A 14441-nucleotide genomic window follows, 5' to 3' on the forward strand; every position below is an offset into this window, starting at 1 on the left:
CCAGAATAGTTTAACTGCAATTAGTTCACTGATTTAAAAAAAAAAAAGTTGGAGGTGAGGGGGCACAACTATCCACATTAGAAAATCGGTATGTATACCTAATAAATGAATAAAGGAACCTGCAAGAATAATTGAACAGTGTGTGACAGATTTCAAAACCACCATCATTAACATAGGGGCAATTTATGAAAGAGTTCTGTGTTGTACAATGGATGCGTTGAGTGGATCCCCACTTCATGCCGATAATAGACACCCACAAAAAGTCATCTCAAAGGGTAGCTGTCCCAACATGCCATCAGTGATAATCAAAATAAGCCATGGGGCCAGAGGCAAAACCGGCCATTTTTTACTTCGTGGCTTTGTTTGTTTTTCTTTTATGGGGGTTAATTTGCCGGGAAAAGATGGTGTGTGTGGACAGACCGTGTAGATGTTAGAAGCTGTCACCATCACATCAGAAAGGATCAACTTAAAGGTGTTGGGACATACATGTTCATTGGACGAAATTGTTTTTATGTAAAGAAATGTGTTTTTTGGAAAGGCATTTATAATAATAAAAAAAGCACACAGATGCTCATCTTGGGAAATATCTGATTTTATTTCATCATGGAATAATTGTCTTTCTAGGAAAAGCAACGTCTGTGGTTGCACAGGATTGCAATGTGCTCCAGACACAGGCGCTTTCTGATACCCTTGGCCTCGGGGCCACCTTCTAGAATAACCTAAGTGGGGTTTGTCATTTGTTAGCTTACCAAAGTCTGAGAACGACTTTCTCTGAGACAGTGGGAGTGTGTTTGGGAGGGCAGCAGCAAGATTGGCAAAGAACCCGTTTCTACGGGTAACCTGGTGCCAGTCCTTCTATGAGTCCCTCTGAGACAAACGGACCTGGACTAAGTTTAACCTTCTCTGGTCTTTCAAACGGGGTAACCCTCCTGCTAACCCTCAAACTCCAACGGGCTGCTTTTAGTCAGGGAAAGACAGGATTAGTTAGTTATGAGTCGTTTTTCTTCTGTCTTTCTACTAGCCGAGCTCAAGTTCTTCCAGGCAACAGCAACAGTCAAGCAAATATTTTGGGGCTAACACTTAAGGATAAGCCTCACTTAGAGACAGAATTATGTAGGCTTGTTTGCTTAACAAGTCACATAGAGGGTGGGAGGAAGGGGGAGGGAGGGAGGAGACGCGGCAAGGCCCGCCCCCCCAGATGCGATTGGCTCCTTCTCCCCATTTAGTCACTCAGTTTGCATCTCGGTTGGACAGGTTGAGAGAAACATGTCATTAAGGTGTTGTCAAAAGGAGCCCTGTATGTGTGGGCCGGTCCCTAGGTTTGTGGTTTTAGCTTTTCAAAGGCGCGGAGCTATTATGGGCTATGGGATCAAGTTCGGGAAAACTAGTCTTCTTTATCTTGAAAAATGGCTTTGTAACAGGAGGCGCCAAGGATCTTAAGTACACATAACTCGCACACGGGAGAGAAAATGACGAAAGTTCCTCAGGGGTTTGATTTCAGTTTCCTAAACGAGGAAGAAGCCAGGAAGATCCTCCAGGTTCTGGAAAGAAATGAGGAACTCCGAAGGGCAGAGAAGGACAGGATCAGGTAGGAAGCGCACTCCTACTGTGTGTTGGGGCGGGGGGGGGGGGGGGCTGGGCCTGCATCTGGGGGGTAGGTCTGGGAATCCAGGGAACGGCTCTGCTCTCCCGGGCACCTACTGGCACCCTGCGCAGTTGCTGCTACCGGGTGGGAAGACGGAACCTGTGTGGTTTTCTCTCTGTGGGTCTCCAGATGCCTTCCGGGTGCTCTCTCCAGGTTCTCCATCCCCACTGGGGTTAGCTGTGAATCTCCGCGGGGAGGAGGGAGACTGTAGCTACTTCTTCGCATTTTCTGCGCCTAGGTCCCCATCTGTTCAGGACACCTGGGCGAACTTCGGCTGAGAGAGGTTCAGACATCTCAGGAGTTCTGGTGCCTCACAAGCCACTAGGGAAGGGCTCTGACCGTTTGAGGCACGTGAATTATTGTGGGGCATTCCCGAGAGCTGGATCCTGGCAGCTGCTCCCTCCAAGCCGGAGGCCCAGGGCGGGAGATCCAGGAACTTGTCAGAGTTCTGCGTGGGTGAATGGGACTTAGACACGTGGGGCTGGCTGCAGTGTGGTGATGTAAGAAGGAATTTCTACGGGATTTAACCAATGACCTTATTATTAAATACAGTGTTATAGGTAAGGGAGGGATAAGTTACCAGCAAATTAAATTCAGAAGTGGTTAACTGGGGGTATAAATCAACCTTCTCCCAATCCCTGCTAGGGTAGGGACCCACAGACCTATCTAAGTCTTCTGCAGCGAACTGTGGGTGGAAATCCAAGATATCCCTCAGGCTGCAATGTAAGACATAAACTGGGGTTTAGAAAGCAGGTGAAGTCATCAGGTTCCCGGTTCCTCCCAGCCCCTTCCACGCCCACTCTTCTCTCCCTTACCTCAAAAGAAACCCCTTCAAGGACAATCTTTAAATTGGGGGATGCTTTTAATCTTTGCAGAGATGGAAGACACTGTGCCCGAAGCTCCATCTTCACCCTCCTCTCCTACAGGACTCTCTGGGAGACAAGGGGGGAGGCTGCAGGGCGGGGGGGTGGGGGGTGGGGGGGGGTGGGGGGGTGGGGGGGCACACATTTGAAGTTTCAGAATGGAGATCTTACCACACTCTGCTTCTGAAAATCAGGCTCCATCCCCTCCAGCTGTGTAAAAAGTCTTCCTTCTGAAAACAGTGTATCCGCACCCATATTGGCCATACAGGTATCACCCCGCTCAGAGATGGACATTAGACCTGCATAGGGATAGCTCAAAAGCATACACAATCCCCAGGCTCCCAACCTGTAGTTCTCAATGTGTTATTGGGAATGTTCTTTGTCTCTTAAGAGAAGGTGGCCATTATGTATGAGGGGAAAGCAAGGGCAGAATTAGGAAATGGTGAGAGGGAGGAGAGCTTGCATTTAGGCACCAGCTTGGCCCTTTTTAAATTATAGTCTTGGGAGTTCCAGTGGCAGTATTCATACAAACCGGTAGTCCTAGAAATACTGATATAATTTATTTTAAATTCCATTCAAGGGAATTTATTTTGTACTGTATTCGAGTTATGTAAAACATGACACCTGAAGGGAAATGGGCGAAGGGTGTGTAGGACATCTTTATACTAATTTATTACTGTTGTGTTTATATTGTATGGGTGTGGTACATGTGCGTGAGGTGAGTGCATATGTGTATGCATCTGCATAGTCCTGGAAGCCAGAGGAAGATGGCTAGTGTCCTGCTTTATCCCTCTCTATCTTATTTCTTTGAAACGGGGTCCCTCACTGAACCTTGAGTTAGGCTGGCTGGTGGCTAGCTATCCCCATCAATGCTCCTGTCTCTGTCCCTCACATCTCTAGGGTTACAACCCTCACGTTTCTGGGGTCACAACCTTCACATCTCCGGGGTCACAACCCTCACATCTCCGGGGTTAGAACCCTCATATCTCTGGGGCTACAAGCATCTACCACACTTGGATTTTTATATCCGCTAGTGCTGACTCAAGTCTTTCACTTGCACTGCAAGTGCTCTTATACCCCCCCCCCTCTTTAAAGTAGCTTTAGAGTTGCCCCAGCCCTTGCCTTATGCTTTCTCTACTGCAACTCATGTTGCCCACATCAGTTGCCTTTAAGGAAAATGGGTCTATGCATAGTTGGCTAATGCTGGAAGATTAGCTATTGTGTGGAAAGCTGCAATACATCTTCTGATCTCATGACACTCAGGTCATAAATGAAGCACCAACAGGAAGAGCTACAATACTAATATGAACATCAAGCTTAGAACTGTTGTGTTAAACTACTAAAATGATCATCCAAACAGCTTGAAACGTCACCACTGCTGACACATAAAACCCCTTCAAGGAAAGTAGATGGTGTCCAAAGCAATGACTTCTGGCACCTTTTCTCCTGCTTACTTCCTGGCTCCCTCTCTTGAATACCCCAATCTCCATGGGATTATCTACCATCTTCTAGCCCATGTTCATTCGTCTCTGTAGCAGACAGTGGCCTCCAGAAAGGACTGGGTATAGCTTGGAACCCAACTGTCTCTTCTGCTCCTTATCTCAAGAAGTATGATCATTATATTTTCCAAATAAAAACTCAGGATAGGTGACTTAAAAGAACGCTGTAACTTCAAACAGCTCAGACCTTTGAGCTGTCTGAAAGATGTTGGGGCCTTTACGCTTCCTCAGAACCAACTTCAAGTACTCTTGAGTAGGACAGTGAGGGACTAGATAGGGGAGTTTAGCTGTTTGATGATGGATTCGCTTGTGTTTCTTATAGATTTGAGATGTCAATAGAAGACTGAAAGGAATTCCTATAGTTAGAAATATAGGATGGCACAGTTACACAGGGCCAGAGGGTTCGGATATAGATGTCAAAACTACAGGAATAGCTGAGATCCCAATGTAAAAGACAGGTGCCCTGACCCTGACTCAACAAGTATTCTTAGTCATGCAGAGATGTCCCCGAATCTTCATCAGCCCTTGACCTCTTTGGCTCCAGTTTCTGGGAGAGGATTTGCATTTACTATTACAGTGGTTTTAATAAATTGGAAATTCATTCAAAATTTTAAGGGAACCACCAAGATTCAAGTTGATAAGTAGGCAAAAGAGAGAAGTAGACCAATCACACTTGAATATACATCAGAAATAAACAAAAGAGATGGGGAAATGTGGAGTTGCAATCAGAAAGGAAAGTTAACTTTGAGATACCCACAGTAAGCATGTTATTAGCATCTTAAGTAGATTGCAAACCTTTTCCAAAAGTTTTGTTTTTATTATTTTTAATTGTGCATATAATGCATATTGGTGTGTGGTCTGTGCATGTGAGAGCAGGTGCCCATAGAAACCCCAAGGGGGCATGGAGTCCTCCAGAGGTGGAGTTACAGGTGGTTATAAGCTGCTTGCTATGGGTACTGGGAACCAAACTTGGACCCTCTGCGAAATCAGTCTGCATACTTGACTGCTGAGCTGTCTTCGCAGTCAACCCTAGTGATCAATAGCACATTTTGGTTAAACTTTACCTTTGACCCAGTTTTCCATCTCTTAGATATTTCTCATCAGTAGGAGGCTTAAGTAAGAGGAGATAGCCATAGCAGCCTTTATTAAGTACTGCCTTTTATATAATAACAGTAATTATTGTCATAATAATAGCAGCTAACATTTATTAGGCAATACTGTAAGCTGGTCGTCGCAGAAACATGCTGTACAGATTTAACAAATCTTCCCAATAACCATGTTAGGCACACTTTTTAGTTTCCATTTCACAGAGAAGGAAGCTACTTATAAAAGTTGAGTATTTTGTCTAAAGTAAGTAACAGAATAGAATTTGAATCTAAGTCTGTCTTAGAATTATTTTTTTTCTGTCAATGTTGAATGATAGTCACAGCCATTCCCTGGGACACATATTATGATATTTAACAAGCGCAAAACACTTGCTCAGAGTCCTTTAGTTTACAAAGTACAAATCACAAATCTAAAACTTGATCCAAGAGCTATCTGGCTTTAAATAACTTTTCTTTCTCCCATATTGAATGTATATGTATTTATCTGTATATATTTACATCTGTATGGACTTTTATATATTTGCTTTTATTTTCATCCTATAGCTGATCAAACAGAAATTTTTATTTATCTTTCTTGAAAGCTAACAATAGGGCTGGAGAGTTGGCTCAGTAATTAAGAGCACTGGCTGCTCTTGCAAAGGATCTAGGTCCAGTTTACAGCATCACATGGTGGCTTACGAACATCTGTAACTCCAGTTTCTGGGTATCTATCTGCCACCTCCTTCTGACCTCCACGAGCCCTAAGCATGTACACCGTGCACATACAAACATACATACAGCCAAACATCATACACATAAATTTTTTAAATTTTTTGAAGCAAAAATAGGTAACAATAATTGTACTGAAGGCTGCCGCTGGCTGGGAACTTGCATTTTTTCTAATTCTTACAATGTTTTAAATCTCCAGTCTCACTAGAAGCTCCCAGCACATAGGATGTAGCTTGCACTAACAGCAGCAAGCCAGGAAGTGTGTGTGGTGTGTCTCTGCACACCATCACCATGTACTACTGCTGCAAAAAGCATGAAGTGACACTCTTGCTTTGTTCATCCAGCTGGTAGTAAATCCACAACTGAAATCTCTAATCTGAAAACACTTCCTATTTCCACTGACTGTGGAAACAGAGAACACAATGACCCTAGGTAGTTATATTGGGTACTCTATTATTATTGTGACCCAAAACAGAATATGCTTCATGGGATTTACTCTGGTCATAGCTGGAGAAGGCAGTGTCCATGATGACAGAGAAGGTGTGAAGGAGATCATGGTTGTGGGAATGGGGTTTGTATTTCATGTCGGAGGACCAGGACGTGGAGAAAGAAGAATGCTAGAACTCAGCTAGCTAGCTGTCTCGTTCCCTTTTCTTCAATCCAAACCCAGCCATGGGATGGTGTCTACCCCAGCCAGGGCCAGCCTTCTGCCCTCAGTCAACCCTCTTGGGGAACACCCCACAGACATACCTAAAGGCATGCCTCACTAATACCCAGTGGTTTCTTTTTCATAGATTCCCTGGGTGAGAGTCATTGGGTCTCACTTGCCAGTCCAGTCTAGCCATTCGGGAAATTCCAGGCTCAGTGAAGAGACCTTGCCAGTAAATAAAATGGTAAAGAAAGGATTAAGGAAAACAGTAAAGTTCAGTAGGCACACACGCACACACACACGCACACACACACACACACATACTAAAATGCCTATTGCACATTTTAACCAGTATCTTGTATTTTATTTACTTATTTGGAGGGGGTGCCATGTGTACACATGTGCACAGTACATGTGGGAAGTCAGAGGACCATGTGCAGAAGTTGGCTCTCTCAATCCATCATGTAGGTCTCGGGAACCAAACTCAGGTTGTCAGGACTGGGGACATCTTTACTCAGTGAGCCATCTCTCTGGCCCTATATACATTTAAAGTTTTTAGATTGTTTATTTACGTGTGTGCGCAACGATCACACGCATGCGGGTGTGCATGCCCCAGTACTTGTGTAAAAGCCAGGGACAACTTGTAGGAGTTGGTTCTCTCCAGGGGATGGACTCTGGCTGTCAGACCTGGGGGAAGGTGGGTTCTCCAGCTGAGACTTCACTTCACACTGGCCCTTTATATAGATACATTACATAAGGCTATGCTCCAAACTGTTGAAATAGTTACGTCTTAGGAATAATATTTAATTTCCTTTCCTCCTTGCTTTTGAAGTCTCTCTTGTTATTTCTGCTGCTGAATATGCCAGGCTACCTGGCCCATGAGCTCTCTCTGCCTCCCATTTCCTACAGCAGTGCTAGACTCACAGGTACAAGGTGCTCATTCCCAGGGCAGTGTTGAGCTCATGGGTACAAGCTGATCATTCAGCCTTTCTGTGGGTTCCAAAGAACAGGCTTGAAGGGCTTTTATCCACTGAGCCATTTTGCAGCTTTCTATTCATTTTTGAGGCAGGATCCCCTTTATCCCAGATTGCCCTGATGTTTTTTAAACAAGAAATGAACTTGTCAGATCCTATTCTTGAATACATATAGTATTTTCTAAGATAATTTTCATAATAACTATAGCATATTGCATTCCTATGAATAGAATATGAGAGTTCCTGATTTTGTCTTAGTTACTCAGGCTGCTCTAGTGAAATGAACACCTTAGATTGGGTAATCTATAAACACAAGAAGTTCATTGTCCACAGATCTGAAGCTGGGAGTCTAATACCAGGTCTAATATTGAATATCAAATGTTTTCAATGTTTTTATTTTACCCCATCTTATAAGTTTGTGGTATTATTATATTCTATTTTGCATTTCCTAATGACTAACGATGGTAAACATTTTCATGTAGCTATCTGCTTTTCATCTATTCTCTTTGATGTCTATTCAAATCTTTTGCATATTTTTGTGTTGCTCATTTTCCTACTGTTGGTTTATTTAATTTCTATATATATCCTGGACACCACCTTTGTGGAGTGCAGGATTTTACAAGCATTTTCTTCCCAGCTGTAGCTTGTTTCATAGTATCTTTACAGAACAAAAAGGTCACTTTGATGAAAACCAATATACAAAGTTTTCTTTTGAGAATTGTGCTTTTGGTAGCATTCGGAGAATTTTTGCCAGACACAAAAGCACAGAAATCTTTCTCCTGTGGTTTAAAGGGATTTTCTTTCAAGTCTGATGTATTAGATGGTTCCATTTTTGAAATATTTTCATACATAGTAATCAGTTTAGTTGGGGCTTCATCTTATTTCCTGGCTATGGATGCCCAGTTGTCCCAATATATTTCTTAGAAAGTCCCTCCTTTGCTGACCTGCTTCTATGCCTTTGTAAAACTATGTATTGGGTTGTGTTTATGGACTCAGTCCTATTTTTGTGTCTATATGCTCTTTCCTTAATAAATACCATTTGCTTGATTTCCATGGTTTGGTAGTACATCTTAACATCAAAATTATAAAGATAATTATTTTGCTTCTTATGTTCCTTCACTTTTCTGTATTAGTCTTAGATTTATCTGTGTGTTATTAGTGCAAATCCACACTAAGGCTCTTGGGTCCCAATATTTTGCTAAACTTACATAGAGATGGTTTTATTTCTTCTTGTCTGACAGGTATGTTGTTTTTCCTTAGGGCTTCCAACATGGCACTGAACAGGGCTGTAGGGGTACACATGCTGGCCTTGACCCAGAAGCTTCAGTCTTTCGGCATTAAATGTGATGTTGGTTACACTTTTCTGACAGACACTTTGCATTAGAGTTTATTTCTTGCTGCTGAGGTTTTTGGTCAAATGATTTGAGACAAAAGTTAATGCACCATGCGGTTTTGCATTTTTAGACTCAATATGGTGTTCACGGTCACCACCTTTAAAATACTAATATTGTTGCAGAAATGAACTGTGTTTTTGAAAATGCGTGCTGGCCTAACCTCCAGTCCCTCAGTGTGGCCCTTGGAGAGAGGGCTTTCACATAGGTAGATTACTGAAAATGGGATCACTGAAGGGAATCCACAGTAATGACACTAATATCCTCATTTAAAAACTCTGGACACACGGAGCAGACGTAAGAGAGAAACCATGTGCAGACTGACATTACAGTTACACAGGAAATGAATGGTCAGGAACAGGGCTGGTCATGGCCTGGTCATGTGGAGAAAGCAGGACCCTGCCTCACTTGATCTTGACCTGCAGACTGTAGGACCATCCATCCATCCATCCATCCATCCATCCACAGTCACACAGTTTCTTTAGTATGACCCTTATCCCAGGACTTTCATACCGTCGGGCTAGCACACACAGGCACATTCTCAAGGTAAGACCCATTGGTCAAGGGTGTATCGCTACTATAGTTAAATTGGTTTGCTAATATTTCCTTAGTTTTGGCATCTGGACTGGTGAAAGATACTGATGTACTGTCTTTCCTATAACCTGTTGTTTTGCTTTATTTTTGAGACAGACTTATGTGTAGCCCCGTCTATCCTCATATCCTGCAGTCCAGGCTGGTCTCGAACTTCTGATCCTCCTGACTCCTTTTCTAAGCATTGGGATTACAGGAATGAATCGCTATGGCATGCTTAGGATTTATATCTGGATTTTTGTTTTGGGGTTTTTTTTGTTTGTTTGTTTTCTATGTTTGTTTGTTTTTTTATTTTGTTTTGTATTTTGAGAGGGGGTTTCTCTGTGTAGCTTTGGAGCCTATCTTGGAACTCACTCTGTAGACCAGCCTGGCCTCAAATTCACAGAGATCTACCTGCCTCTGCCTCCCAAGTGCTGGGATTAAAGGTGTGCACTCCCACGGGCCAGCTGATTTTTGTCTGTTTTAATGCTGAGTACCCCTGGCTTTGTTTCGGATTCTCTCCTAGTCCTATGAGAGGGAGTGGAGCTTCTTCTATAAGCATTTGGGGAAAGTTCCAGAAATAGAGTTTTATTTTCTCAAAGATTTTAATTATAAATCAAATTTCTTTAACGAAACCAGGCTTTTCCAACTAGATTTCCCTGCATAAATTGTGTAGTTGACACTTTCAGAGAAATGAGTCCATTTTGCCTAAATCATCACATTTGTGTACATGATGTTGTTAGAGTGTGTTTCTTGTGGGCTACATTAATAGTGTCTCTTTTGGCATAGTGACCATTTCTATCAATGCATGAGTGTGTTTATTTAGGTCTAGCATTTTATTTCCTATTTGTTTTTTTCTGTTCCTCTTTTTCTCCTCTCCCGCCTGCAACACTAAAATATTTTAAATACTTAATATTAATTTTCTGTGGGAAGGGGTACACATGTGCCACAGCACACGATGCGGAGGTCAGAGGACAATGGGAATGATCTGGTTCTCTTTTCCACCATGTGGGTCCCAAGGATCAGACTCAGGTCCTCAGGCTTAGTAGCAATCGCCTTTATCTCTTGCAGCCTTTTTAAGTATTCTTTTCAAAATTGTTTACTGAAGTTGTAACTGTTTTTAACTGTTTATCAGTATAATATATTTGGTAGTTGCTCTGGGATTACACACACACACACACACACACGTCTTTTTACAGGTAACTTATAATCACTATTTTGCTGGGGTTACAGGCAGGTGCTACCACAGCTGGGCCCTCTTTATACTTTCTAGTTCCCCGAAGCCCCTATCAGTCCTCCATCTTCTTGTAAGATGTAGAAAGGGGGGGGGGGAATCAGAGCTGGGTGCCGGAGTTGCCACATCTTAGAACGGCAGCAGCTCCCATCAGAGCGGTCTCCCTCCATGGGTGTTTCAGCAGTGAGCAAGCTTGCTCCCAGGAGACCCCTTTCTTGCACCCCAAATCCAAACTAGAGGCACCTTCTGGACACTTCTGGCTAACTCCCGTCCCTTCTCTGGGAATCGGTTAGTAGTTTCTAGAAACTACTCTGTGTATAAGGTAGTGAACTGGCCTCGTGGCGACAAACAGAACCAATGGGGAGAGGGGGAGTGATGGCGAGTCAGAGGAAGGCGGTATGGTACGGGAACCTGCACCACTGGGGGTTTAGACGCAAAAGCATGCTGGGACGTGGTTCTTCTGGGGGGGGGAACCTGCACCACTGGGGGTTTAGACGCCAAAGCATGCTGGGGAGTGGTTCTTCCGGGGGGGGGAACCTGCACCACTGGGGGTATAGACACCAAAGCATGCTGGGGCGTGGTTCTTCTGGGGGGGGGGGGAACCTGCACCACTGGGGGTATAAATGCTAAAGCATGCTGGGGAGTGGTTCTTCTGGGGGGGAACCTGCACCACTGGGGGTATAGACACCAAAGCATGCTGGGGAGTAGTTCTTCTCAGGTAATGGGGAAGAAAAAACAAACTTCTGATCTGTTGTGTTGGCCAATTTCCAACCAGCAATAGTTAAGCAACCGGTTGGCTTGTAAAATTCCTGAATATTTAGTAATGAGAGCCAGTGCGAGCCAGCTCTAAGAGTCACTGTTTTATACACAAGAGGGCTGGGTGGTGTTCTCTAAGCCTCTGGGTCCTGCAAAAGAAAGAGGAGCCCTGGTGGGTGTGAGCCAGTATCTGGAGATGATACGAGAAGGTCATTTGCAGAAATTCCCTATCTAAGTCAGTCAAGAGAGGAAAGCAAACCCTTGGCTTCCCTCTTCCTCCTTACCTATCAGTTCCCGCAGGACCACAGTCAGAGGCAGAGGATGCAGGCAGGTGTCCCCTCTCAGTAGCTCATACCCACCCCTTCTTCCTTCCCATAGTTTTGCCTCTCCTCTGTCGCAGTTTAGAGTCTTTCTCCCAGCGCTGCTCATCCACGTTCGCTATCCTGCCTGAAGGTTCTCTGGAGCATCCCCCATACACAACACTGCTGTCCACAGCCCGTGCTTTGCTCTTTGCTCTTTCCCTACACCAAGTACCTTGGGAGGTGCCCTACTCTGCTGTGGCTTCCCCAGCCTGCTGCTTCTCTCTGCCTTGCTCCCTTCCGTGTGGAGCAGTCCCTTCCCAGAAGGGACTGTGACCAGGCACTATCGTACATGCAAAAGACAAGGTCTCTGAGCATAGACTCAGGGCAGGGCCCCTTAGGTACTGGAGGCTCTGGGTCTGAAACTGAGAACTGAAGAACTTGAAACTGAACTCCTTCAGGCACAGGCTGCTCACACACCATCTTCCCAGACCTCTGGCTCTGTTGTCCTCCAATCAGATGATCCTCCTTGGCTCGGATTCTGGTTGAGGGTCATGACTGTCGCTTGCAACTCTAATCAGCTGCTCTGAGTGAGGCCAGGCACCCGCTCTGAAGTCCCTCCCGGGTGAAGCTTCGTGCCTACGCAGAGGCTGAGGCTGTAAATGATTGGGTTCAGCTGAAGTGATGCAATGCTGTCGTGGCAGACACGAGACTTGCCTGTCTAAGGGACTAGCTGTGCACCTGCCTTCTCCGTGCTCACTCAGGCCCTTGACACATCTGCTGGGCATGTTTGGCATCTATGATGACATGTCCCAGGCCATGGTGATTCTTAGCTATGGCTGATTTAAGAAACTGTCAAAACTACCAATGCCTGGCCCCACCTCAGTATTAACTGGTTTCCTGTCTTCCTGCCTGCCTCCTGCCTTCTTGCCTTCTTTCCTTCCTTCCTTTATTCCTTCCTTCCTTTCCTCCCTCCTTCCTTCCTTCCTTCCTTTCCTTCTTCCTTCACTTCCTCCTGTCTATCTTTGTCTTTTCTTCTTTCTTTCTTTTTTTACTTAATGTCTAAGGTTCTACAGTTCCACTTACCATGAATGTGAAGCTCAGTTCATGAAGAAACCACAAGTCTTGGAATGTAAATTCTTATTAGAGAGGCTTGGGGTCCAAGGAGCCTACTGGAAGCTTCAAGGATACAGCATGCCACATGTGTTGGGCTTTTATTACCTGCAGAAATACTGTACAATCATCAAATCATGCTTATAAGGAATAGGAGGTTTCGTTTAGTATCTCACTAGGGTGGACATAGACAAAGGAGTATGAATAGAAAAATATGAAAATATAAGAATCCCATACATCTCAAGAGAAGCCTATTCCAGCTCCTGAGCACAGATCATTTCCTTCTGTCCTTAGTGAGCCGAGGCTCAGAATGTCCCTAGGTGCAGAATGTGTTTCTTTCTCAGACAAGGCTATTGAGAACATCATTTGTTCTTTGACAATTTCATCCCTGTATACAATATATCTTGATCGTGCCCAACCCTGCCCCCCATCCTCCTGGACACAGACCAACACATCCTCCTCTCACAGGAATGGTCCCCCGGAAACCACCGAGTCTAGTTAGTGCTGCCAACTGGAATGTTGGCTAAGTTTGTTGGTTTGATCTTGTGCAGGTCTTATGCAGATAACCGCAGCTGTGGTGTGCTCATCGGCACAATAGACACGTTGTGTCTACAAAATACCATCCACAGCACATTTTCCTAGACTTGTGTGCTTTCCCGCCTCATTTTGGTGACGTTCCCTTAGCCTTTGATGGAGTGGGTGGTGTAGATGTCCTGGTTATGGCTATGCACTCAACATTCGCTTATTCGCAGCTCTTTGTTAATCTGTATTGCTGCCCACAGCAGAAAGAGGCTTCTGTGGCCGAGGTTGAGGGCAGCACTAATCTATGAGTATAACCATAAATATTTAGAAGACAGTTTCTAACAAGTCCGCTTAGCAAAAGAACAGCAGCAGCTCCCCCTGGAGCCCATCACCTCCTGACTATGGGGTGACAGACATATGGAGCGGGCCTTTTTAAAGCTCCTCAGATAAGACTAACATACGCTAAGGGACCTGACAGCCCCTGGGCCCTTGGATCATGTACTTCAACTGTCCCATCTTTCCTCCACTCCACTCCACTCCTCTGCATGAGTTGAGAGAATGCTAATATTTCAGGAAATCCTGTGCTAGGGAGGAAAGAGCCTGGGGTCCTGGCATAGACCAATTGAGGAGACCATCCTGCTGCAAACATTAGGAGCTTTGTTTCTGCTGTTTCCTGACTTACAGTTGCTTGACCAATCAAAGTTATCTTCTGCCCCCCGGAGCTGTGTAGCCAGGCAACTGGCTCACTAAGGACAGAAGGAAATGATCTGTGCTCAGGAGCTGGAATAGGCTTCTCTTGAGATGTATGGGATTCTTATATTTTCATATTTTTCTATTCATACTCCTTTGTCTATGTCCACCCTAGTGAGATACTAAACGAAACCTCCTATTCCTTATAAGCATGATTTGATGATTGTACAGTATTTCTGCAGGTAATAAAAGCCCAACACATGTGGCATGCTGTATCCTTGAAGCTTCCAGTAGGCTCCTTGGACCCCAAGCCTCTCTAATAAGAATTTACATTCCAAGACTTGTGGTTTCTTCATGAACTGAGCTTCACCTTTTGCTTTCATTGTTTTTATTTTATACCACCCCACCCCCTCCAGTGCAGG

The 14441-nt window shown here is 44.4% G+C and overlaps 1 protein-coding gene across 1 annotated transcript in view; it reads left to right on the forward strand.

Annotated features, from left to right (window-relative positions):
* Nucleotides 1-1267: 1267 nt before the first annotated feature.
* Exph5 (exophilin 5) overlaps nucleotides 1268-14441 on the forward strand; it is a 72716-nt gene continuing 59542 nt past the window's right edge. Inside the window, exon 1 of the mRNA XM_041638384.1 lies at nucleotides 1268-1588. Within this exon, the coding sequence (XP_041494318.1) occupies nucleotides 1470-1588 (119 nt within the window). The 5' untranslated portion in view covers nucleotides 1268-1469. The remainder of the gene's footprint in view (nucleotides 1589-14441) is intronic.

This window comes from Microtus oregoni, unplaced genomic scaffold (assembly GCF_018167655.1).
Source record: "Microtus oregoni isolate MIOR12 unplaced genomic scaffold, Mior012 000055F_ref0000237, whole genome shotgun sequence".
NCBI classification, from domain to species: domain Eukaryota; kingdom Metazoa; phylum Chordata; class Mammalia; order Rodentia; family Cricetidae; genus Microtus; species Microtus oregoni.